The following is a 26,160-nucleotide window of genomic DNA, read 5'->3' on the forward strand; positions in this document are numbered from 1 at the left end:
AAGAACTGATCAGTACTGCATGATATCATATGAAGGGTAAGCATTCCAACAGCACCAGAAGTGATCAGATCATGCGACTTGTGTAAGAGAAGCACCTTGCATCTCCCATCCATCACTGCTGTTATACAATGCGGGCTGAGAGTATGTTCTGAGTGCAGAATCAGTGTTACCCCTATATTAGCAGGGGCGGGCCGTTGCTGCAAATTTGTTGCCGCCACGATTTTTAAAATCTCTGCCGAGACACTTAAGATCAGAGTGATTGTTACATTCATGTTTTAAGTATCTCTATATTTCTGTTAATATGGCGCTATCACTCTGTTATTAGTACGCCTATGTGGTAGTCTCACTGCTGATGGACCTGGCCTGAGTGCAGTGGCAACTATGTATTGTGGAAATACGGTTTAGTAAACGTTGTTAAACTTGAACCTAGCCGTTGTGTCATTTTAAGTTAAGGGACAAGTTACAACGTTTATTTGTACCTAGTAGCATTGGATGCATTTAGAGTCTTTTGAGATTTTGCAGATGTAAACCCCATGCTTCAGCCTATTTATTTAAAGGGGCAGTGCAGTTAAAAACGTGATAGTATGAGGTCGGAATAACACTGAAATTCTGATAATGGCCTTTTGTGTAAGAGCTGTTTGGGGGGGGGCACGGCCCACATGATTACATTACAGTGTGATGTAATTAAAATAGACCATGACTGTTCATCTAGGTAAGGGGGTAGGCTCTAGACCATCCTATCAACCCAATCAGGGCTGTGTATGTAAATACAGTATCTTCAAATTTGTTTCCTAACGTCCACACGATCAGACTGAGCATTTCAAGGGCCAAAAGGAGCCTCAGGGGATTTATTTTTTTACAAAATATATTTTGGAGTTATTAAATAAACAGTGATTTATTAGACATACAGTGATAGATTATTATATATTTTTTTAACAAAGACCGCATTAGTGCTTTAAAGCCGCTATGCTGCATCAGTTGAGCTAAATGTTATTTCAGATGGTGTCAACATTTTACATTTTTTATTTTCATAATTTCTTTTGTAGAATGTCCTTTCAAAAAGTCACCAAGTGACCTTCTCACATTCAGATCAAATGTTATTGGTCACATACACATGGTTAGCAGATGTTAATGCGAGTGTAGAGAAATGCTTGTGCTAACTGCATAGTTTTCTAAGGACCTGAAGCGAGGCGACCATCTGCCGGCGCCATCATCTCTAGTGCTATCATTCGTTCTTCCTTTGCCACCACTGACCCAAAAAGTTCTAGGGGAAGCGCTGCGCGTGTTCGAGTATCGTGACGATGCAACCGCTGCACAGCCCAAGGTCGGATCATATGTCAGAACATATTCTCTCATTATTTATAATCTCTCATACTTCCGTGTTTGTTTTCTATGAATTAGCAACAGATTTGCTCTCCATGTTGGCTGGGCTGTGTCGTCTTCCACCTCTGGTTGGAGTGTCTATTTAACGCCATGTGTTTTGTGTAACATGCTAAATCTATGTGATTCATCATGACAGTCAGTCAAATCTGTAAGAACAAATGATTAAACACAGATTTGAGTTATAAAATGAAATACCGTACAACTTGCAGTAGACTACACCCCCACCCTTTCCCCATGTGTGTGATTTGTCTCGCCCCAGTCTGTCAGGTACTGAGTTATTCAATCCACCTTATGACCAAACAAGACCTGGGGAAAAGGACCAGACCTAGTGGGTTGTGTGGTGCATATACGTGTAGCATGTCTACGCATCACTGTGTCCAGAGGTCATCCCAGAGGAATGTCCGTCCAACATGTCACACTGCTCAGGAAGTGTGGCCCCCAAGGGGATAGAATGGACAGGCCCTGGACAGGCTGCTGGGCTGTTTGTTGTTGCTGCCTTTGTCTTGGCCCGGTCGGTCTCTTGTTATTTAGGGTCGGAAATGTGTCGCTGTTTCCCATAGATATGTAAACACCTCAAGGACACTAAACGAGCCAGGCTGCTTACCTCAGGATGCCATTATGAAACCTAATTGGCTGCCAAACGAAAAAATGCCAGATGAGTCACCTCAGACCTATGCACTTCCACACAGGAAGTCATGTTGAGGTGACAGAGAATGAGCCACGTGATCAGCCTGTGTCGCTTGGGAGATCCTGGTATTCCGTCAACAACGGAACAGACAATGTCTATGTTCCGATTCCTGTTTATCAGGGCCTATCTGAGCTGGAGGCAGACACAGAATCAGGGACCTCAGTTTGTAGCGGACTGCTGATATGTTTGCCAGTGTTCCGTTGTCTTCATCTCTGTAATGAGTGATGGATGGGTCTAACACTATGTTGATAGGAAACAATAACAGGAACTGTAAACTTGAGAATTTGTCTGGACTGTCATATTGGTAATTGACAGATTATATCGTCTCATAGCGTGTCATTTCTTCTGGCTATTTTTCAGATTGTATTGTCCTTATCATTAATGATATACACTGACTGTACAAAACATTAGGAACACCCTTTTGCCCCTCAGAACAGCCTCAATTCGTCAGGGCATGGACTCCACAAGGTGTCGAAAGTGCTCCAAAGGGATGCTGGCCCATGTTGACTCCAATGCTTCCCGCAGTTGTCAGTTGGCTGGATGTCCTTTGGGTGGTTGACCATTCTTGATACACACGGGAAACTGTTGAGCTTGAGCAACCCAGCAGCATTGCAGTTCTTAACACACTCAAACCGGTACACCCGGCACCTACTACCATACCCCGTTCAAAGACACTTAAATATTTTTTTCTTCCCATTCACCCTCTGAATGGCACACACACACAATCTTTCAAGGCTTAAAAATCCATCTTTAACCTGTCTCCTCCCCTTCATCTGCACAGATTGAAGTGGATTTAACAAGTAACATCAATAAGGAATCATAGCTTTTACCTGTTCAGTCTGTCACGGATAGAGCAGGTGTTCCTAATATTTTGTCCACTCAGTGTATAATATTCACTGCGCTGTTTTGTAGCTGAAATTGCATTGTTTACCCACCTGTTATCACTGTTGGCAAGAAGAACATTGTTTTCTCAGCCATTTGTTTGTTATAAGTCAGAATGTAATGGTGAATAATATACTGTGAGTAAAGAGGGAGATGTTTTCAAAATATTGTGATACTTGTAGAGTACTTTGGATTTCATACAGTATGTCTCTGCAAAACACATCTTTCCTCCAATAATTTCAATAAACAGCTAGTCACATAGAATGATTGATAACACCACATGTTCTATCACCACATGTTCTACCAAAGAAATATAATTTACTCTGAGTATTGTTTGCTCAGCTTTGAAATAAAATCCACCCCCAACAGTATGTTTTTTAAATTTATTTTGTATCAATTGTCCAACCGAATACCTCATTTAATTACACATTCTCTCTACTTTCTTCTGCCAGGAATCCAGAATGTTCTGAGTCTTTTCTGTGCGGTTCTGACCGAACACAAGGTTTTATTCCATTCTACGAGCTACCAGAGACTAGGGGAGGCGTCGCGTGCCCTGGAGGCACTCATGTTCCCCCTCAAATACAGGTACGTGATTGGCCCGTCGGTCTCCACGGTCCCCCGTCAGTCCCCATTACACCTCGGCTATTGACATGACTTGCCTTGCACCAAGTGTGACTTGAATGATGTTTATTTTTTTATCGTTTCTTATTATCGTGATTTGTTTGTTCCTCAGTAAAATTGTTACACTTAGGCTGGCTTTGATTATGAGTCCATTGAAAGTGCAAACGTTTTAAGATGTTCATGTTGATTGCGTTGCCAACTGACTTTCTGACATTTTGTGACTAAACAAAACAACATTCCAAAATGGTCTTGGTTATCTGTTCTCATGTCTTTAAGATGAATACACTTACTGTAAGTCGCTCTGGATAAGAGTGTCTGCTAAATGACTCAAATGTAAATGTACTTGAAAGATTATTCTCTGGTTTACTGAACACCCAAAATGGTCACTTTGAGCACCACAGTTTGATGTCGAATTTGACCTGGCAAGTGTTGTGTGTGTTTCCTCACTGTCGTCTCCTGTTTGAAACTCAGTTACCCATACATCCCCATCCTGCCGTCACGGCTGCTAGAGGTGCTGAGCTCACCCACCCCATTCATCATCGGGGTCCACTCCATGTTCCAGAGCGAGATCCAAGAACTGGTGAGTGATCTTTAGCACCTTCTCCAGACATGAACTGCCTCTGACCCTGATTCAACATGTACAGTACACCAGGGATAACAACATACCTTTTATTTAGACTGATTCATTGAAAGCTTGCCCAATGTAACCAGTTGTCAGTGAATAATGGAGCCCTATGATATATATGAGTCACTGTACATTTTAAGGAAATGTTATGTTGAGCTGACGTTCCTTGTGCCGATTGATGCGGCCTCCTGAGTCCCTTAGATTCAGGGAGTTGTGACTCCTCCACTGTGTTGGCCAAGAGCCTGTTTTGGCAGGTTTCGGCCTTAGTTTCTCTTATACGCTCTGCCATAGTAATGTAGAATGTGCTCCACAGCTAAAATAGGAATCTAACTAATTCGAAAGGATTGTTTAGTGATGTGTTTTGTCTGTCTTACAGTTGGACGTTATCATAGCTGATCTGGATGGAGGAACCATAAAGATTCCAGAGTGCATCCACCTGTCCCAGCTCCCTGAACCACTGTTACACACTACACAGACTGCCCTGTCTCTGGTACATACCTGTAACACACTACACAGACTGCCCTGTCTCTGGTACATACCTGTTACACACTACACAGACTGCCCTGTCTCTGGTACATACCTGTTACACACTACACAGACTGCCCTGTCTCTGGTACATACCTGTTACACACTTCACAGACTGCCCTGTCTCTGGTACATACCTGTTACACACTACACAGACTGCCCTGTCTCTGGTACGTACATACCTGTTACACACTACACAGACTGCCCTGTCTCTGGTACGTGCATACCTGTTACACACTACACAGACTGCCCTGTCTCTGGTACGTACATACCTGTTACACACTACACAGACTGCCCTGTCTCTGGTACGTGCGTACCTGTTACACACTACACAGACTGCTCTGTCTCTGGTACGTACATACCTGTTACACACTACACAGACTGCCCTGTCTCTGGTACGTGCGTACCTGTTACACACTACACAGACTGCCCTGTCTCTAGTACGTACCTGTTACACACTACACAGACTGCCCTGTCTCTAGTACGTACCTGTTACACACTACACAGACTGTCCTGTCTCTGGTACGTGCGTACCTGTTACACACTACACAGACTGCCCTGTCTCTGGTACGTACATACCTGTTACACACTACACAGACTGCCCTGTCTCTGGTACGTGCGTACCTGTTACACACTACACAGACTGCCCTGTCTCTGGTACGTACATACCTGTTACACACTACACAGACTGCCCTGTCTCTGGTACATACCTGTTACACACTACACAGACTGCCCTGTCTCTAGTACGTACCTGTTACACACTACACATACTGCCCTGTCTCTGGTACGTGCGTACCTGTTACACACTACACAGACTGCCCTGTCTCTGGTACGTGCGTACCTGTTACACACTACACAGACTGCCCTGTCTCTGGTACGTGCGTACCTGTTACACACTACACAGACTGCCCTGTCTCTGGTACATACCTGTTACACACTACACAGACTGCCCTGTCTCTGGTACATACCTGTTACACACTACACAGACTGCCCTGTCTCTGGTACATACCTGTTACACACTACACAGACTGCCCCGTCTCTAGTACGTACCTGTTACACACTACACATACTGTCCTGTCTGTGGTAGGTACTTGTTACACACTACATACTGTCTCTGGTGCATACCTGTAACACTACGCAGACTGTCCTGTCTGTGGTAGGTACTTGTTACACACTACATACTGTCTCTGGTGCATACCTGTAACACTACGCAGACTGCCCTGTCTCTGGTAGGTACATGTTACACACTACGCAGACTGCCCTGTCTCTGGTAGGTACCTGTTACACACTACTTTTAATTTTTTTATTTCACCTTTATTTAACCAGGTAGGCTAGTTGAGAACAAGTTCTAATTTGCAACTGCAACCTGGCCAAGATGAAGCATAGCAGTGTGAACAGACAACAACACAGAGTTGCACATGGAGTAAACAATAAACAAGTCAATAACATGGTAGAAAAAAAGAGAATCTATATACAATGTGTGCAAAAGGCATGAGGAGGTAGGCAATAAATCGAATAATTACAATTTAGCAGATTAACACTGGAGTGATAAATCATCAGATGATCATGTGCAAGTAGAGATACTGGTGTGCAAAAGAGCAGAAAAGTAAATAAATAAAAGCAGTATGGGGGGTGAGGTAGGTAAATTGGGTGGGCTATATACCGATGGACTATGTACAGCTGCAGCGATCGGTTAGCTGCTCAGATAGCAGATGTTTAAAGTTGTTGAGGGAGATAAAAGTCTCCAACTTCAGAGATTTTTGCAATTCGTTCCAGTCGCAGGCAGCAGAGAACTGGAAGGAAAGGCGTCCAAATGAGGTTTTAGCTTTAGGGATGATCAGTGAGATACCTGCTGGAGCGCGTGCTACGGGTGGGTGTAGCCATCGTGACCAGTGAACTGAGATAAGGCGGCACTTTACCTAGCATAGCCTTGTAGATGACCTGGAGCCAGTGGGTCGGACGACGAACATGTAGCGAGGGCCAGCCGACTAGGGCATACAGGTCGCAGTGGTGGGTCGTATAAGGTGCTTCAGTAACAAAACGGATGGCACTGTGATAAACTGCATCCAGTTTGCTGAGTAGAGTATTGGAAGCTATTTTGTAGATGACATCGTCGAGGATCGGTAGGATAGTCAGTTTTACTAGGGGAAGTGTGGCGGCGTGAGTGAAGGAGGCTTTGTTGCGAAATAGAAAGCCGACTCTAGATTTGATTTTGGATTGGAGATGTTTGATATGAGTCTGGAAGGAGAGTTTGCAGTCTAGCCAGACACCTAGGTACTTATAGATGTCCACATATTCTAGGTCGGAACCGTCCAGGGTGGTGATGCTAGTCGGGCGTGCGGGTGCAGACAGCGAACGGTTGAAAAGCATGCATTTGGTTTTACTAGCGTTTAAGAGCAGTTGGAGGCCACGGAAGGAGTGTTGTATGGCATTGAAGCTCGTTTGGAGGTTAGATAGCACAGTGTCCAAGGAAGGGCCAGAAGTATACAGAATGGTGTCGTCTGCGTAGAGGTGGATCAGGGAATCGCCCGCAGCAAGAGCAACATCATTGATATATACAGAGAAAAGAGTCGGCCCGAGAATTGAACCCTGTGGTACCCCCATAGAGACTGCCAGAGGACCGGACAACATGCCCTCCGATTTGACACACTGAACTCTGTCTGCAAAGTAGTTGGTGAACCAGGCAAGGCAGTCATTAATAAAACCGAGGATACTGAGTCTGCCGATAAGAATATGGTGATTGACAGAGTCGAAAGCCTTGGCCAGGTCGATGAAGACGGCTGCACAGTACTGTCTTTTATCGATGGCGGTTATGATATCGTTTAGTACCTTGAGTGTGGCTGAGGTGCACCCGTGACCGGCTCGGAAACTGTTACACCTGTTACACACTACAGACTGCCCTGTCTCTGGTAGGTACCCAGCATACACCAATGCTCATCCTTGGAAATCACAGATCCCCATTAGACATTTCACATTAGATCATAATGAGAATGTGGTTTGTTGCAAACAGCTATATAATGTTCTGTCCTTATGTAACTAGTCTAGTCATTGTAATGATTTTGTTAATGTAATCTGAACCATAAAAGTGTACTTAGGAATAAACAAAGTCAAGACTAAGAGGCATTTTTATTATTTTCAGGTTTTGCATCCTGATCTGGAGATAGCTGACAATGCCTTCCCACCCCCTCGCACAGCCCCCTCCAACCTCAAACTGTTGGTAAGGCACCATCATTCCAATAAACACAGGGTCTTCACCCTTTACCCCTGGCCATGTGTCATTGTAATAGATGGAGCCTTTTCCCAGAACATCATGTGTTTGTGATATGAGGAGAACACCACTGCTCTGAGATATCTCCTATAGCACGCTCGTCTCTTGTCCGACCTATGAATAGCACAAAAATGTGAACTTTAGTGGGGGTTTCCATTTCTTCAGATGGTTGAATAATCCCGTTAAGATGTGATCTGAATTAACAAGGGGGTATTCATGGCATGTTTGTTGTGTGACTCTCCCCTCTGGTGTTTTCAGGATAAGGAGGTGCGAGCCGTGTTCCTCAGGCTGTTTGCACAACTCTTCCAGGGCTACAGGTCCTGCCTGCAGCTTATCCGCATCCATTCCGAACCCGTTATCCACTTTCACAAGGTGAGATCAACGCACTTCTGTTCAACTCAATCTGGGTGGGTCAAAAACGTGTTCCATCATACCCTCAATGTGTCTTCTGATGATGACGCACGTTTCTCCCCCATGCTGTTGTAATTCCGGAAAAGATCACATTTCACCGATCACTGCAATGTAGGAGGTTACCTTATTCAATTTGTTTGTCCCCATTAACATTTGATAGGCTGACATTTATCCCTTGTTCCTCAGCCTGTAAAAGAATGTTTGGAGAGAATCCAAGAAGGTGTTTTTGTTTTAGCGTGTGTGTTCTTAGGATGCGCTTTAGTGACTGACAGTATGGCTCTTCACCATGCTATCTGCTTGTTTGTGTTAAGTGCTGTCAGCCTTGGCCAATGGCCTCACGATGAGCCATATGAAATATATCAAATATAAATAGAAAAATAGCTGGGTTTGTGTTTGTTTGTGTCTGCGGCGTCTCCGTGGTAACCTCTCAGCACATCCCTCTCAAAGTACCCCACATGGCTCGGATTATGGGCCAGGAATTTATCACGAATCTACAGAAACTCAATGCTTTTTTATGGAGAGACGTAGACTGGGGGGTCTAGAAAAACTGCCCCCGTTCACCCACTAGCACGAATCACAGGCCTGATTCACCATATCTTCAGTCATTTGTTTCACTTTTGTGACTGGGTTCATTGTAATAAAAAAAAGTTAAAGAGAATAGAAGCAACTGAGAAAAGCAAAGTTTGTCTGTTAGTCTTAAAAGTACATCTTTATGTACCTACCATTTATTTAACCTTTGACCCTGTCTCCCTACAGACTGCCTTCCTGGGCCAGAGAGGCCTGATTGAAAACGACTTCCTGACCAAGGTTCTGGATGGCATGGCCTTCGCTGGCTTCGTATCCGAGAGGGGTCCGCCTTACAGAGCCTGTGATCTCTTTGATGAGGTACTGTCAGGCATGGCTAATGTAACCAGACTGTATGTTTTGCAACTCCAGTATGATTTGTCAACAATTTTTCTAATTGCACTGTTGTGTATAAAACTGGGCTTGTCGAGAGATTGTATCATTCGGGAATAGCTTGACTGACTTATCGTTGGTTCTGTAGCTGGTGGCCTTTGACATGGAGCGCTTTAAGGAGGAGGCGTCCAGCCCTGCCAAGCTGCAGAAGCACATGAGGGAACTCTCTGACCAACTGTACAAAAACGTGAGTGAACATCACTCAGCCTCTGGGCCTGTATGCAATAGTGTTCACATTAGGTACTTTCTGTACTCTTTTGTGTTCTAGCATGTCCTATGGCCGTCACAGATGTTGTTCTTGTCTGTATGTTTTATTATTGAATGGTCCATTACAGGAGAATCCCAACCCCCACATGGCGTTCCAGAAAGTGCCTCGGCCCACAGAGGGCTCCCACTTGCGGGTGCATGTGGTGCCCTTCCCCCTGCTGGACGATGAGAAGGTGGAGCGGCTGCTGGCGGAGGGCCTGGCCAAGCATCCCAGCGCCCCTGCCATCACTACCACCACCCGCGCAGAGAGGAAGTGTGTGGTGCCCGCCGGCCCTCCCGTGGGTATGTGAGACACAAACATCAGCTCTACACCATGCCTGCTCCTGTGTGAGACAAAAGGCTTGGCAGGAGTCTGTCTATAATGTGTTAATAGCTGTAAGTACTTAGTTGCTGAGTATTGAATGGCGTCTGTACTAGCATAGCTAGTATTTCTACCACTCTTGTATTCCTAACCTGCTCAGCCCTCATCTGTGCAGTGTCCATCATGGGGAAGATGGGCTCAGTGTTCAACAGCGCTCGCAGGCTGGAGGTGGTGAGGAGCTGCATCTCCTTCATCTTCGACAACAAGACCCAGGAGACGGAGAAGGTGACGCACGGCATCCTCCCTAATCCCTGTCTCTCAGCCCAGTGTAATCAGCCACGTCTGTAATGGCCCAGACATCTAGACAGACATCCATCCCTCCGATTACAGCAGGCAGGCAACCGTGTGTGTCTGTCTGGAGTTAGAGCTCTCAACTCTATCAGGCTAATTATACCTCCCGGCTGGGAGACAGGACCACACTGGAGACAGATAATCGAACACTTAGATTAGCCTCATAATCTCCTCGTTATCAGCAGAAATAACCCCATTGTTTTAACACCGAGGTTAATGGCATAGCTGTTTTGCTTTCTGCTTTTTCCCGTAAAGCATTTACACGTAAATGATGCTCTTTGATTTCCCCGCACCGTGACACCCCCTATAGAAGAGCCCATAGGAACGTTGATGCGGGTGTCCCGTGTGTACTGCATGAAATGGAGCCAGTTCCTTTATGCCTGCACCTCTGGCTGTAATAAGCAGGTTATATAAGGCAGCCGTGCATCCCTGTGTCGATAGAGGAACACACAGTACGCCAGCTATAGACCCCACCACCACCCCCGAGCCTATAAACCCTTCACCTCAATATACATTGTACAGCCAATGTGAAAACTATTACCCAGACGAATTACCATCACATTTTTTCGCATTGTTTGACATTAGTATGAAATGTGTCGTATTAATATTTCCCAGAGGTCAACAATTCACTGTCTGGACTGGTAATATTGTAGCTGCTATTGTACCTGTTCCTGAGCTCCTGCAGAGCTACTAGCTTAGGTTTCTTGGCTGTAGCCTGGTTCTAGAATTCTGGGATGTTAAGAAATCATTTCAGAAGATTATTTGTTCATGTATGTCGTGGTGTGTCTTATGGTATTTGTGTTAAAAACAGGCTCTGTCTGTGTCTGCTGTGTTCCCAGACCCTGCCAGCTGCGCTGCGTGCTCTGAAAGGCAAGGCGGCTCGCCAGTGTCTGACTGAGGAGCTCAGTCTTCACGTCCAGCAGAACCGGGCCATACTGGACCACCAACAGTTTGACTACGTCATCCGCATGATGAACTGTGCCCTCCAGGTGGGTCAAAGCTCAGCCAGTCTCCCTGGCTCTGTTATTCAAATTTTATTTGAACCTTTATTCAACTAGGTAAGTCAGTTAAGAACAAATTCTTATTTACAATGACGGCCTTCCCCGAATGACGCTGGGCCAATTGTGCGCCGCCCTATGGGACTCCCAAGTCACAGCCGGATGTGATGCAGCCTGGATTCGAACCAGGTACTGCAGTGACACCTCTTGCACTGAGATGCCGTGTCTGAGACCACTGCGCCACTCGGAGCTATTAAAGTTCTGTGTGCGGTATGTCCCTCCACGAGGTAGTAAACATCTCTCCTAAAAGTCTCTCTGAATGTCCTTCTACAAAGTATGGAACACTGTTTTCTAGTAGCTAATGTACAGTAAGTATCCAGATGTCAGTGGCAGCCTTTTTTCTTGGGTGTTCCCTAACATTCTCACAGAGGCAATAACAGGTAAACCACAAAATATTTGAGGAGCAGGAAGCAGGAGTTTGTTTCCAGGCTCTACCCTTTAAACAATCCCACTCTGGGTGACGTGTTTTCATGGGCTTTAACTGGTTCTAATTTAGCGCGTCTGAAGTTGTCTGTAATGGAAACCGTACGAGACAGCGAGAGCATGTGCCGGCTGACCAAGTGCTAAGCAGACAGCTCTGGCAAGGTCATGTGATGTAGAGCTCTGCCTGTTCCACCACTCAGAGCTTCCTAGGGTACATGGGTCTCTGGCAACAACACGTGCTGCTACTGCACCATGCTGTTACTTCCCTTCTCCCTTACCTTAGTCATGCTTGGCTGCAGGTGGAAGAATGGCCAAATCATATCTTTTCCCAGTGATTTATGCTCAAGTTAGTCTTCATTTGCAGTAGTTTGACAGATTGTCAAAAGTGAGTGCTCACTGCGCACCACATATCGAGTAAAAGGTTGTTGTTTAATGTACCTGGGTGCAATTGGGTTTTTGCACTATCGCTTCAGTTATTGGACAAAGCGATTAGTGGTTTATTCTGCTCCCCCTGTGCTGCACACGCCCCATAAAGTTTCACTCTGCCATCAATCAGGTGGGAGAGGAGGGCTCGGAGAGGAGGGCTCAGAGTCAGAGCTGAGGCCTCAGTGGTAGTTCCTCATGTTTTACAGCCTCACATGGCTGTTGCCACGGGGATTTAATGATTCGGAGCAGTGTTCACAGAGAGCAACTTTTATGGAGTGGCTCTGGATTCCACGCATTCTTCTGGCCAAATGATCTAGGCCGGCGAGCCAATTAATCCCACCATCTGCCTTTAGCCTGGGTGTGTAGAGGTCACTGGCCTCCCCACTTGTAAAATAGGTCAAGAGCCAGCCAGCCGACTAGTGGCTGTGTAATTTATACATGACAGAGGTATATATGCTCTCCCTTCCTGTGCTCCTGTTAGCAACACGGGTTCTAGGAGATGTGCCATACCACCTGGTTTCAGTTGCCCCCTGCATGCATAGCTAACTGCATGTCTTCAGTATCCGAGTCCAGGTCCCACTCTGTCCAAGCCAAGGTAGTGATGTGATGAAGCTGCTGGTCCTACAGTAGTCTCCCGGTGGTACAGAGCTGTTGGAAGACACCACAATGACACTGGGACTCTCTCTATAATAACTGCAGATTAGTCTTCTTTGTTGCTAGATCTGTCTGGAGAATACCGGAACTTTCTGGAATGTTCAGAACAATGTAGAAATGCTTGTCTATTAGGTTGCTTAATGTGGCTGTGTTATCTGATAGCTGGCCTGCGAGCGTGTCTGACATGTATTGTGTTTCTCCCCGAAATGGGATCCTGATGTGGAGTTTATTTTTTGGGTTCAAGGAACAGATTAATAGTATTTCTGTGGATAAAGAAAAAAAGATCCCCTTCAAACTGGACATGAGCATTTTCAGTGACATTGCATTGGGAATACTGAATCCCTAGGCAGATGCTATAAAGCCAAGCATGTGAGATGCATTCAATACCAACCTTCAGAGTTGATTAGTCAGGATAACAACCACGTGTGAGTGTGTGCACCCTGGACCAGAGGGTTTTTTATTTAGAGCCAAGTGCAGCAGAGTGACTTTGTGTGGACTTATACAGACTGTCTCTCTAGTACCGTGTTTGTTCCAGGGGGCACTTGGCAGGGTTTCCCATAATACAGCATGGAACATGTCAGGAGAGGGAGGGGGTGACGGGCTGGAGCAGAGGGGTTCTGTCTGGCTGTGGCACGACAACTCGGATCAGCATCAGTCCGGGGCCCTTGTCTCTCCTCAACAACCACTATTCAAACCCAAACATCAGATGGAGACTTGCAGATAGAGTCCACCATTAGAGATGGACATCTCCACACCAAAACATCCCCAGTGTATCTGAGATGAACTGCCTGTCCAGCATAGTACTGCACTACAGGTGACCTACTGGTGTGACTTCACCCTTTAAGGTAGATGGATAGAGGCCAGTGTGTATATTATCTCCAAACCTTCAGGGTTCTCATTTCACCAGACTTTCCCGTCTTATTTTGATTTAATCTCTGCTTTGCCTCGCAAAACAAAATGAGCAACAATTTTACTCATGGAGCTGGTATTTACAATGGAGCGAGGGTTTACTTGCCAAAAGGTTAGCTAAAACATAGCGAGCATTTCTCTATAATTTCATTTAGCTTTACGGTGTAATACTGTATTGTTATTTCTCCCCTATATGTTCACTAAGGCAACAACAGGCCAGAGGTCCATCCATTTTGCAGTTATTTGGTCCTGATTCTGTGTCCTGGTCCGTAGCCCAGGTCCATGGATTTGTCTCAGATGGGCTGTAAAGGGAACAGAAATAGCAGATTGCCTCGGCAGTAATTACTCTCGTATTTCACTTTCACCCCTCTCCTCTCAACGCCCTTCCCTGTCAAAAAGCCCTTGGAGATATATCACAGATTGCACTGATGCCAGTGATTGTGTGTGTGATCCCTCAACACCCCACAAAGCTAGTGTGACTTCTACAGTGTGCTATGCACCACAGTCTCTGTACAGTGACAGAATGATGCCTCATTAGAACGAGATGGGAGGCATGTGTGTTTCTATCTAAAAACAGCTCACATTCCTGATGATATCATCATTCTGAGGCCAATCAAGAGTTTATGGGCCACATGTAACATGTCAGTTTGGGGCTAACCGTAGGGGTGCGTACTAGGAAAGGTGATACCTAGTCAGTTGCACAACTGAATGGATTCAACTGAAAAATTTCTTCTGCATTTAACCCAACCTCTCTCTGAATCAGAGAGATGCGGGGGGCTGCCTTAATCGACGTCCACGTCATCGGCACCCAGGGAGCTGCTGTTGTTGGGGGTTAACTGCCTTGTTAAAGGACAGAACGGCACATTTTTCCACCTGATTTGAACCAACAACCTTTCGGTTACTGGCCCAACACTCTTAGACTAGGCTACCTGCCGCCCCCTGTGTTGCCCTGGCTCTGTTGACTGACTGTTAGAAGGCTAGCGTCAGCGGTTCAAACTGTTTTGAAGGGGCACTCGTCCACAGGGAGCGGTGTTTGTTCTGCGGAGTTTCTCTTTACTACAGTAGGAGTCAAAGCAGTGTGTGTATACAGTACAGTAAGTGTCTGCTTACTGACAGACAACCAGGTGAGAGAGGGGGTTGTCCTTTTCTAATGGAAGTAGGTGTGGGATCTCATCACTCAGAGTAGTTCTTTAAATCAGGCTATACTGTAACTCAGTGGATGTCTGTGTACAGTCACTGAGCCCCAGCTTGGCCGTCCTCAACTCCACTCTTTCCTGAAGCAGCGCACTCAAGGCAGAACATAAGTCACCTCAAGTACTTGTAAGGCCATGGAGGACCAAGTGAGCATTCAAAAGACTGGACTTTATTGTAATTTCTGTTTTCTTACAAATCTGGGGGGAAAAAATATTTCTGAGGAAATGTCATTCCCTGGTGCAGATCATGCCCATGTTTGTCCCTACTGGAGAGACAGTGAACCTGTGTCTGCTGAGACTGACGGTTAGTGACGCATTTTCCCCACTCATTAAATGCTTCAAGGTTTGTTTACATACCTTACCCCGTGTTTTTCCCCATTTATTGCGAGTATTCAAAGTAAATATTTACCTTACTGTCATTCTGAGTCAATTGTTATTTTAATGAGATAAGATGCTCTGCCAGTGCGTTTGAGGCCTGCAGGTCTGTCTGTGTAGTGTGAGTGATGTGATTGGCTGATTGAGCCAGAGGTATCAGATGTAGACCATGCAGTGTTACTACTTCGTGTTCCTGTCCTGTCAGGCCTCAACCCACATTTTACACAACTTCTTTGAAAACCAATGAGCTCTGACCAAACACATTAGTCGTCCATTCCTCAAGTGCTTTGACCTCAACTGTTACAGTAAGATGCTGACTAAACTGTCCAAAGTGGATGCCAGTGCTATCGGTGCTGGACGCATCTTATCTGTGTATGTGGTAAACATTCTGCAGCTGTTTTAAGTCGTATCTCCTACTTGACAGCCACATGACTCAAAGACACGACTGACCTTAATTGGAGTATTTGCACTAATGGGGAGCCTATTTGTTTCTGTGTGCGTGCAGCCGCTGTGCAGAGCACCTCTCCTCCCTCTCTCCCCCTCCTGCTGTTGCAGGTTTGAAAGTGGACATTGCACAAGGCAAGGCCAGGCGAGCGGAGCCCTGCTGTGGAAAAAGGGGTAAAATGCATCCTGGCATCTCAACCATTTCCTATCAGAGAGAATTATGGGCCCCATGACAGTGCTCACAAAACGCTGTCAGAATGTCATTCACACATGTGCTCCTTCACCTGCTGGGGGTTGTTGGGTGTAGGAGAAAAGTTGTAGGTCCATCCATTCTAGATTAGTATATGTTCAGATGTACTCTGGGCTGGCCAATGCTGTGATGCTATTGGCCAGATGGGCCATAACCAATGTTCCCTCTAAGCTGAGGGCACAGCTCACATCGGCCTTCCACGCAGAAGAAATATAAGCCCGCACAGAGAAGCACGAGATTGAACTTCATTCAACTTTCTACAGTTTCCCATTTAGTTGACATTAGCAACGTTTGGCTCTACTGCAGCAATTGTGATCGAATCAATGCAATATTAGTCACTTTCAATGTAATATACTGAAACAAAACAAACTATGCAAGATTTAGTATGCAAAATTAACTGTGCAAGAGATTTTCTTGTAGGCAGAGCGCATTGGAGTAGGATTCTATTGCATTGACAGGCATGACTCGGGGCCCATATTCTACACAGACTGGTGCACCATAACCAATCAGAGCTGCAGTAGGTCTATGCAAAACAAACCTCCAAATGAGCTTGGACGCCATACAACACTCCTTCTGTGGCTTCCAACTGCTCTTAAATGCTAGTAAAACAAAATGCATGCTCTTCACCGATCGCTGCCCGAACCCGTCCGGCCGACTAGCATCACTACTCTGGACGGTTCTGACTTAGAATATGTGGAAAACTATAAATACCTAGGTGTCTGGCTAGACTGTAAACTCTCCTTCCAGACTCACATTAAGCATCTCCAATCCAAAATTAAATCTAGAATCGGGTTCCTATTTCGAAACAAAGCCTCTTTCATTCATGCTGCCAAACATACCATTGTAAATCTGACCATCCTACCGATCCTTGACTTCGGCGACGTCATTTACAAAATAGCTTCCAACACTCTACTCAGCTACTCAGCAAATCACTGAAGTTGTAGACTTATCTCCCTAACTAAATTTAAGTGTCAGCTGTCAGAGCAGCTTTCCGATCGCTGCAGCTGTACACAGCCCATCCTATAAATAGCCCATCCAACCAACTACCTACCTCATCCCCATATTTGTTTTTGGTTTTCTGCTCTTTTGCACACCAGTATTTCTACTTGTACATCCTCATCTGCACGTACAGTTGAAGTCGGAAGTTTACATACACCTTAGCCAAATACATTTAAACTTAGTTTTTCACAATTCCTGACATTTAATCCTAGTAAAAATTCCCTGTCAGTGAGGTCTGTTAGGATCACCACTTTATTTTAAGAATGTGAAATGTCCGAATAATAGCAGAGAGAATTATTTATTTTATTTCTTTCATCACATTCCCAGTGGGTCAGAAGTTTACATACACTCAATTAGTATTTGGTAGTATTGCCTTTAAATTGTTTAACTTGGGTCAAAAATGTTGGGTAGCCTTCCACAAGCTTCCCACAATAAGTTGTGTGAATTTTGTCCCATTCCTCCTGACAGAGCTGGTGTAACTGAGTCAGGTTTGTAGGCCTCCTTGCTCTCACATGCTTTTTCAGTTCACACATTTTCAATAGGGTTGAGGTCAGGGCTTTGTGATGGCCACTCCAATACCTTGACTTTGTTGTCCTTAACCTTTACTTCATACCCATCCTGGATCCGGGAGCATCCTCATCAAAAAAGCTGACTAGCCTAACGGGACAGGGACAGGGATATCACATAATACACTGCTCAAAAAAATTAAGGGAACACTTAAACAACACAATATAACTCCAAGTCAATAACACTTCTGTGAAATCAAACTGTCCACTTAGGAAGCAACACTGATTGACAATAAATTTCACATGCTGTTGTGCAAATGGAATAGACAAAAGGTGGAAATTATAGGCAATTAGCAAGACACCCCCAATAAAGGAGTGATTCTGCAGGTGGTGACCACAGACCACTTCTCAGTTCCTATGCTTCCTGGCTGATGTTTTGGTCACTTTTGAATGCTGGCGGTGCTCTCACTCTAGTGGTAGCATGAGACGGAGTCTACAACCCACACAAGTGGCTCAGGTAGTGCAGCTCATCCAGGATGGCACATCAATGCGAGCTGTGGCAAGAAGGTTTGCTGTGTCTGTCAGCGTAGTGTCCAGAGCATGGAGGCGCTACCAGGAGACAGGCCAGTACATCAGGAGACGTGGAGGAGGCTGTAGGAGGGCAACAACCCAGCAGCAGGACCGCTACCTCCAACTTTGTGCAAGGAGGAGCACTGCCAGAGCCCTGCAAAATTACCTCCAGCAGGCCACAAATGTGGAGGGAACATTGGCTACAACCCCATTCATACTAGGGTGTGAGAGTCAGGGAACCTGCTTGCGCTCTCCCCATTTGGTTTGGATCAAAAGCAACAGCTACTCTTCCTGGTGTCCACATGAAACATGACATAATACATAGTACAGCACATTATTAGTCAAGGACTAAACTACATACATTTAAAATGCCACACACAGCCTACATGCATTATATATACAAAAGTATGTGGACAGCCTTTCAAATTAGTGGCTTTGGCTATTTCAGCTACACCTGTTGCTGACAGGTGTACAACATTGAGCACACAGCCGTGCAATCTCCATAGTAACATTGGTAGTAGAATGGCTTGTACTGAAGAGCTCATAGATTTTCAACATGGCATGTTCATAAGATGCCACCTTTCCAACAAGTCAGTTCATCAAATTTCTGCCCTGCTAGAGTTGCCCGGTCAACTGTAACTGCTGTTATTGTGAAGTGGAAACGTCTAGGAGCAACAACGGCTCAGCCGTGAAGTGGTAGGCCACACAAGCTCACAGAACCGGACCACCGACTGCTGAAGTGTGTAGCGTGTAAAAAACGTCTGTCCTCGGTTCCAACACTCACGAGTTCCAAACTGCCTCTGGAAGCAATGTCAGCTTCATGAAATGGGTTTCCATGGCCTAGCAGCCACACACAAGCCTAAGATCACCATGTGCAATGCCATTGGATGTGTTCTATGGAGTGATGAATCACGCTTCATCATCTGGCAGTTTGACGGACAAATCTGGGTTTGGCGGATGCCAGGAGAACAGTACCTTCAACACATCAATACCTCGCACAAAGACCAAGAGTGATGCAGTCAATCTCTCCTCAGCTTTGAGCCAGGCGAGATTGACATATGTTACTGACACTTTCTCTCCGTGTACATCTAAGTGCCACACTTGCTGCTTTGTTCTGGACCAACTGCAATTTACAGTGCCTTGCAAAAGTATTCATCCCCCTTGGCGTTTTTCCTATTTTGTTGCATTACAACCTGTAATTTAAATAGATTTTTATTTGGATTTCATGTAATGGACATACACAAAATAGTCCAAATTGAACCTTTTTTTTTTTTTTTTATAAAAAAATATATTTAAAAAGTGGTGCGTGCACATGTATTCAACCCCTTTGCTATGAAGCCCCAAATAAGATCTGGTGCAACCAATTACCTCCAGAAGTCACATAATTAGTTACATTGCACACAGGTGGACTTTATTTAAGTGTCACATGATCTGTCACATGCTCTCAGTGTATATATACACTTGTTCTGAAAGGCCCCAGAGTCTGCAACACGACCAAGCAAGGGGCACCACCAAGCAAGTGGCACCATGAAAACCAAGAAGCTCTCCAAACAGGTCAGGGACAAAGTTGTGGAGAAGTACAGATCAGGGTTGGGTTATAAAAAAATACCAAACTTTGAACATCCCACGGAGCACCATTTTAAATCCATTATTAACAAATTTAAAGAATATGGCACCATAACAAACCTGCCAAGTGAGGGCCGCCCTCCAAAACCCACCAAAACTCAGTGATCAGGCAAGGAGGGCATTTAATCAGAGAGGCAACAAAGAGACCAAAGATAACGCTGGTAGGATCTGCAAAGCGCCACAGCGGAGATTGGAGTATCTGTCCATAGGACCACTTTAAGCCGTACACTCCACAGAGCTGGGCTTTACGGAAGAGTGGCCATGAAGAGCCGTTACTTAAAGAAAAAAAATAAGCAAACATGTTTGGTGTTTGCCAAGCATGTGGGAGACTCCCCAAACATATATAAGAAGGTACTCTGGTCAGATGAGACTAAAATAGAGCTTTTGGACATCAAGAAAAGCGCTATGTCTGACGCAAACCCAACACCTCTCATCATCCCGAGATCCACATCCCCACAGTGAAGCATGGTGGTGGCAGCATCATAATGGGGGGATGTTTTTCATCGGCAGGGACTGGGAAACTGGTCATAATTGAAGGAATGATGGATGGTGCTCAATACAGGGAAATTCTTGAGGGAAGCCTGTTTCATCTTCCAGAGATTTGAGACTGGGACAGAGCTTCACCTTCCAGCAGGACAATGACCCTAAGCATACTGCTAAAGCAACACTTGAGTGGTTTAAGGAGAAACATTTAAATGTCTTGGAATGGCCTAGTCAAAGCCCAGACCTCAATCCAATTGAGAATCTGTGGTATAACTTAAAGATTGCTGTACACCAGCAGAACCCATCCAACTTGAAGGAGCTGGAGAAGTTTTGCCTTGAAGACTGGGCAAAAATTCCAATGGCTAGATGTGCCAAGCTCATAGAGACATACCCCAAGAGACTTGCAGCTGTAATTGCTGAAAAGGGTGGCTCTACAAAGTATTGATTTTGGGGGGGTTAATAGTTATGCACGCTCAAGTTTTCTGTTTTTTTGTCTGATTTCTTGTTTGTTTCACAATAAAACATATTTTGCATTTTCAAAGTGGTAGGCATGTTGTGTAAATCAAATGATACAAACCACAAAAAAATATATTTTTATTCCAGGTTGTTAGGCAATAAAATAGGAAAATTGCCGGGGGGTGAATACTTCTTCAAGCCACTGTACCTATGTCCCTCTTTGCAGTGAATGACCACACAGCTGGGCTGTAGTCCAGGTGCGACAACTAGAGCCTGTAAGACCCGTCTGGTTGACTGAGATGCCAAGAAGGCAGAGCAATGCCCTATCATGGACAGAGCTCTTCCCATTTGAATAACCATTGAGCCTATATGTTTTGACAATGACAGCTTGCTATCTAGGGTTACACCCAGCAGTTTAGTCTCCTCAATCAAGGTTTAGCGTTGAGCAGATTGTTTTTAGTGATATTTTGCACTCATGGCTTTGCTAAAGTGAGCAGTGTCCACAGATTCCCATTCATTCAATATCATGTGATGTTTTCTTCGCCCTCCTCTCTACTAGGATGTACTGCTGTGTTTGACAGTCTCACACAGGGTCTCCAGCCTTCCTCCCTCCAGGACCTGAACAGTAACTTGGTTAAGGTTTCATTTAGAGTCCTCCACTTCTCCTGCTCTCCTTTTAATATCCTCTGTGAGAAGAGGAGTGGGTTCTTGCTGTGAAAAGCTCTTGCTCTGCTTGGTTGTAGATCGGTCAGTCTCTGGACTGGTTGGACAGGCTTACATAACGACAACACTGGGAAGTTCTCACGAGCATCGTTATCATGTACAGATAAAGCCGTGCCCCTTGGATGTCAGCCAGCAGGACCAGGTAAACAGTACAGGCCAGGAAGCTAACAGTGATTTTATTCCATGCTTCTGACATTCAATTTGCGTACCATAGTTTGTAGTATGTGTCTGTGTGCACGGCTGTACTCAGTATTGTGCTTGTTTGTCAATGAGTCAGCTTATAATGAGTGAGTATGGCTCATGCTCTATGGTTTCTGACCCAGTGAGTATGAATAATACCACAGCACAGCAGCCTCATAAAAGCCTCCTCCAGCTCCCCTTCTATACTTTTAAATGGCTGTCTCAGTCGGATGGTTCCTGGAAAGCGCTGAGGGAGAGGTGTCTGGAGTCTGCAGGAAGCTGCTCTCTGCTCACTTCCTGTCATGGGGCCACGTTAAACGTGCAGGTCCAGGGTTTTTGTTTGCTGAGTATAGGCCTACGTGTTTATCAGGGGCAAAACATCATGAGTCATCTGTGAACCACAGCCTTGAGAGAGAATGAAAGAGATGGAGAAAAGAGGGGAGATGGCTTCCTCCTTCCTAAGCGGAGCTGCAGGAGTGCACGTTGCTCTCCTCACCCTTCTGTACACAGATGCGCTTACACACATACATTTATACACGCACGCCCCACCCCTGCACTCTTGCATGTGCTCGTATGCGCTGGGCTCTGCGGCGACTGCAGCGTCCCGAATCATAAACAGCAGCATTCCTCTGTCTCAATGTAAACAGAGATATGTGCTGCTGGTGAACCAGGGATAACTCCAAGCACATGCAGTAGAGCCTACATAGGTCAGCAGCATCAGGGTCTCCCTCACGCTTTGCCGCCTTTCAGTTATTCAGCCTCACTGTAGTTGGGCGTCTTTATACTCTCAATATGGCTTGCTGTGACCTATTGGCCTGGGAAGTTCTGAACTACAGTAAATCATGGCGCTAACCTGGATAGCTGCTTCTAAGACCTCATGTCTTCCCTAAACTTGGCACTTGAAGAACATCACTTTCCCTCTTCTGTCAGATTACAGCGCGGCCCTGTTTGTAGATGATACTGAGGTTGCATAAAGTAAACGGGATTGTGCCAGAATGACATATGAACATGTACACTGAGTCTGTTTTTTTACAGATAGCAGAGCATGGCTTGGTCTTATGACTCTTCTTCATGCTCTGAATCAATGCTTCTGCCTTTTGATGTTGACAAGCTCGGCTCAAGGCGTTACAGTACAGTGTTTTGGAAAGATGAATTACAACGATGCTTTATGAAATGTTAGCCCAGACTTGGCTCCTCTGACCTTGTGGTCTTTTTGTCTGAATAACGACGTCTCTGTTAAATGTTTCCATTTTTCTGCCCTTGCACTTCTGCTCCTGGAGTTATTTGGAGAGTTTTCGCTGGGTTCTTTGAACCTCTGTGACCTGCGGCATTGTCAAGGATGCCGGTAAACAAAGCTTTGGTGGCTCTCCAAACTGGAGCATTCAACCGCAACCCAAAATAACTAAAAACGAACTGCAAGGGGAAAACAAGAAAGTATATCGCTCGGTCCATGGGGGGCCAGGCTTTCATGTTTAGCTGAAGACCGTGTGTTTTGCATTTGTCTCCTCTCTGTACATTCCTCAGTTTTTTGGGAAGGTATGAGGGAATGGGGGATTTATTCAAAAGGCCCCCTCTCCATTGGCAAGTCCAGCATTCCTGTCACAATCCTTTTACCCCCCCCCCCCCCCCCCCTCCTGACAAAATGAGAGGCTCTGATCGTGTGGTTGAGGTGGTGTGCGTCTTTGTGAAAATGCAAAGTTTTTGTCGAATGTGTGCGTGTTATGAAGTGTTTGTTCCTATGTGTATGAAAGATAGGTTGTGTGTGTGTGCGTGTGTGTGTGTGATTTACGACGTATCCTGCCCTTGGGGTCCCTGTGAGGGTTATGAGACACGGCACCAGATCAGGATCAGCTCTGCTGTTTTGACATGGACTTAAATCAAGTTTCCGGCGGCCATTCTCATTTTCCCAGTTGAACAAATAAATCCCAACAAAGCTCATGGAGATAAGTACCAATTTCCTGTGTGTGGAGCTCTTTTGGGTCCGAATTGGGTCCTTTTCAGATTTTCTCATTTTCCCATCCAGTCTCTCTGTTCTCAATATGAGCCATTTTATTTTGGCCCTTAAGTCCCCAGTTCTACTGGATGTATTGTACTATCTGCCGGAATGCCGTGCTTATCTCTAATGCTCCATTGAATACAACTTATTTTATTTCAAATAGACCCCAGTACAGATGCGTTCTGTGAGTGGTGTAAAAATGGGAGAAAAAATTGTCAGCTGCGCTCTAAGCTGTTTAAAAAATGAAATGTCTGTTTTTTTTGGGACTCGTCATGGTGCTTGACTAATGGATGTTGCATTTTAAAGCCAAGACAATTTGTGATTTTATGCAACAAAATCTCATGGTTTTATTCAATACGTTTGTAGATGTTGATCCCGGAAACTCTGGGATGTAATCTGGAGCAGGAATGCACAACAAGAAATGACCAACAAATTAAATTACTTCAATTATTATTAGTTGTTTGCAAAAATTACATCAGGTTTTGCTCGTACGTAATGTTTTTTTGAGAGGTGCACTGCCCAGACCTTATTGACCGATAGTGATATAACAGGTGTACTTGGAGGCCTGACCTGCTTCTGTAACATTATCTTGCTGTGTCCTGACCTCACCACTCCACTGTTGTGTGACCCACAGGACTGCTCCAGCTCTGAAGAGTACACCGTCGCCTCCGCCCTGCTGCCACTGACGACAGCCTTTTACCGGGTGAGTGACTGACTGGGAGATTCCATTCCACAGAGCGGATAGAGAGTCACCCAGCAGGTCCTTTTGATTATATTGCTCAATCAAGGGCAGGATAACCTGGCATTCACCACAAGCTAGCTTTCCTAATGGAGGGTGTTTACAACGGGGGGCAATAATAGAAAAGGGATGGGGTGTGATATCCCAGCTGTCCTGGCACTGGTCCTGTTCTGAAGGTTGCCTCTGGTGCATGCAGCATGCTTTGACCTCATGTCAGGAGCTGTGTTCCAAGCAGGACAAAAGACTTCCCAAGCCTCTGACCATGCAGCTCTGGGACAGGGGAGGGGACAGAGAATTGTCCCGTTTGTTCTCAGACGAGCCACATTAGGATAAAGAGGGTGAGAACTGTACTTCACACCAAAGCCCAGAGGGCCGCTGTGGTTTGTGGTTTCCAACCTCCCGTGATCAAACTTGGTTGCTGCGGTACGCACCACAAATATGTCCCCACCGCTCTGCTGTTGCCACGGCGACAGACACAGCTGTGGGCTGTTGCCCTGCATTGGGTACAGACCCTAAGAGACAGAATTTGGACCTCGCCCACTCTCTGCCATTATATGACTCACCCTGTTTTTACAGGACAGGCTGATGTAACGCTCTGTGATAAGCCTTCTCTCTCTGTTTCCCAGCCAGGTTAACCATTCTATCAGACCACAGTGGCATTGGAAATGTACACACATAGTAAATTATCTAAATAAAACCAAGGGAATTGTCTCTGTTTGTTGATACAGGTGCACAGTGTTACCTGCTATGTAATGGGGGTGAGAGCAGAGTTGTCTCTGTACACAACCTGAGTCAAGTGGTCACAGACCCCACTATAGCACATTGTTCATAGTTTGGTTTGTTGCTGTAACGGAGTAACAGTGTCTCTCTGTGACCGTCAAGTTGTTAACAAAACACTGTGACCCTAGGCTCCAGCTTTCTGCCTCTTCATTAAGACATCTGAAAGCCGTTGCCCAAACGCATTGGATTTCCTGTCGTTTTTTTTCCTGTTTCCCCATTTTACGTCACCATACAATCTGATTAAAGGATTACGTTAAAGGACCTTTATCACCAGGTTTTCAGAAAGAGACACGAATCCTGAGAGGCATCTCATTCTCAACGGAGCAGTTTCTGGCACGGGAGGAATGAGAAGGAATGATATCGTGAGCTCCAGAACGCAACAGATTTCTCCCAGATTTCCAAAGGAATGGCATTAACTGTAGAGTCCAGCATGTGGTCACGCAAATGGCGAAAAGCAAGAGCGCAGGAATCCACCACGGTCCATATTGTGTAATCTCTTGTGTGATGAAAAAACCCTATGAAAAAGCTGGGAAAACAACATATCCCCCAAAAAACAGAGCACCTTGTGATGGTTCACAACGTTCCACAAAGATTCTCGGGATAATCTCAGCATCGCACGATAGTCAATTACATCCTTTTGCTTTACTCTACCCCCCCATCCTGCCACATTTCCCCATAGTCTTTGACTTTACCACACTGACTGTTATGGGGCTGTTCAAAAGCATGCTTGGCAGCAGATGAAGGAACCAGTGGAGTGTTGGGTTTACGCCACGCTGTAGTATAGGACCATGACAGTCTACTGTAGGACACTGCTGAGAGAACCGGGAACAGAAGGAGTGTCTTCTCTGTATCCAGGTGACAATCGTGACAAAATAGCAGATGAAATGTGAAATAATCTTTCAGCGGTACATGTGTTTCGTTACAAAGCCAAAAAGAGAGAATTTCAACCAGAACCGTTTGTTTCTTTGCCATGGAGTGGTTTTGACGTGGGTCTTATGGTTAAGATTATTTGCATACCTTTTCATGGAAGATTAGCTCTGATTTCCTTCATCATGGACTTTATTACACTACCAAGGAAAATAACACGTCTC

General features: G+C 45.3%; 1 protein-coding gene across 3 annotated transcripts in view; it reads left to right on the plus strand.

Annotated features, from left to right (window-relative positions):
• Positions 1-26,160, plus strand: part of LOC129852702 (myotubularin-related protein 13-like) — a 153,738-nt gene that overhangs the window by 85,197 nt on the left and 42,381 nt on the right. For all 3 annotated transcript variants that reach the window (XM_055918293.1, XM_055918294.1, XM_055918296.1), the window contains exons 7-17: positions 3,406-3,538; positions 4,046-4,154; positions 4,576-4,689; positions 7,864-7,941; positions 8,251-8,364; positions 9,160-9,288; positions 9,449-9,547; positions 9,696-9,909; positions 10,104-10,213; positions 11,119-11,268; positions 24,185-24,253. In XM_055918293.1, coding sequence (XP_055774268.1) covers positions 3,406-3,538; positions 4,046-4,154; positions 4,576-4,689; positions 7,864-7,941; positions 8,251-8,364; positions 9,160-9,288; positions 9,449-9,547; positions 9,696-9,909; positions 10,104-10,213; positions 11,119-11,268; positions 24,185-24,253 — 1,319 coding nt within the window. The remainder of the gene's footprint in view (positions 1-3,405; positions 3,539-4,045; positions 4,155-4,575; positions 4,690-7,863; positions 7,942-8,250; positions 8,365-9,159; positions 9,289-9,448; positions 9,548-9,695; positions 9,910-10,103; positions 10,214-11,118; positions 11,269-24,184; positions 24,254-26,160) is intronic.

Source organism: Salvelinus fontinalis, chromosome 4 (assembly GCF_029448725.1).
Source record: "Salvelinus fontinalis isolate EN_2023a chromosome 4, ASM2944872v1, whole genome shotgun sequence".
NCBI lineage: Eukaryota > Metazoa > Chordata > Actinopteri > Salmoniformes > Salmonidae > Salvelinus > Salvelinus fontinalis.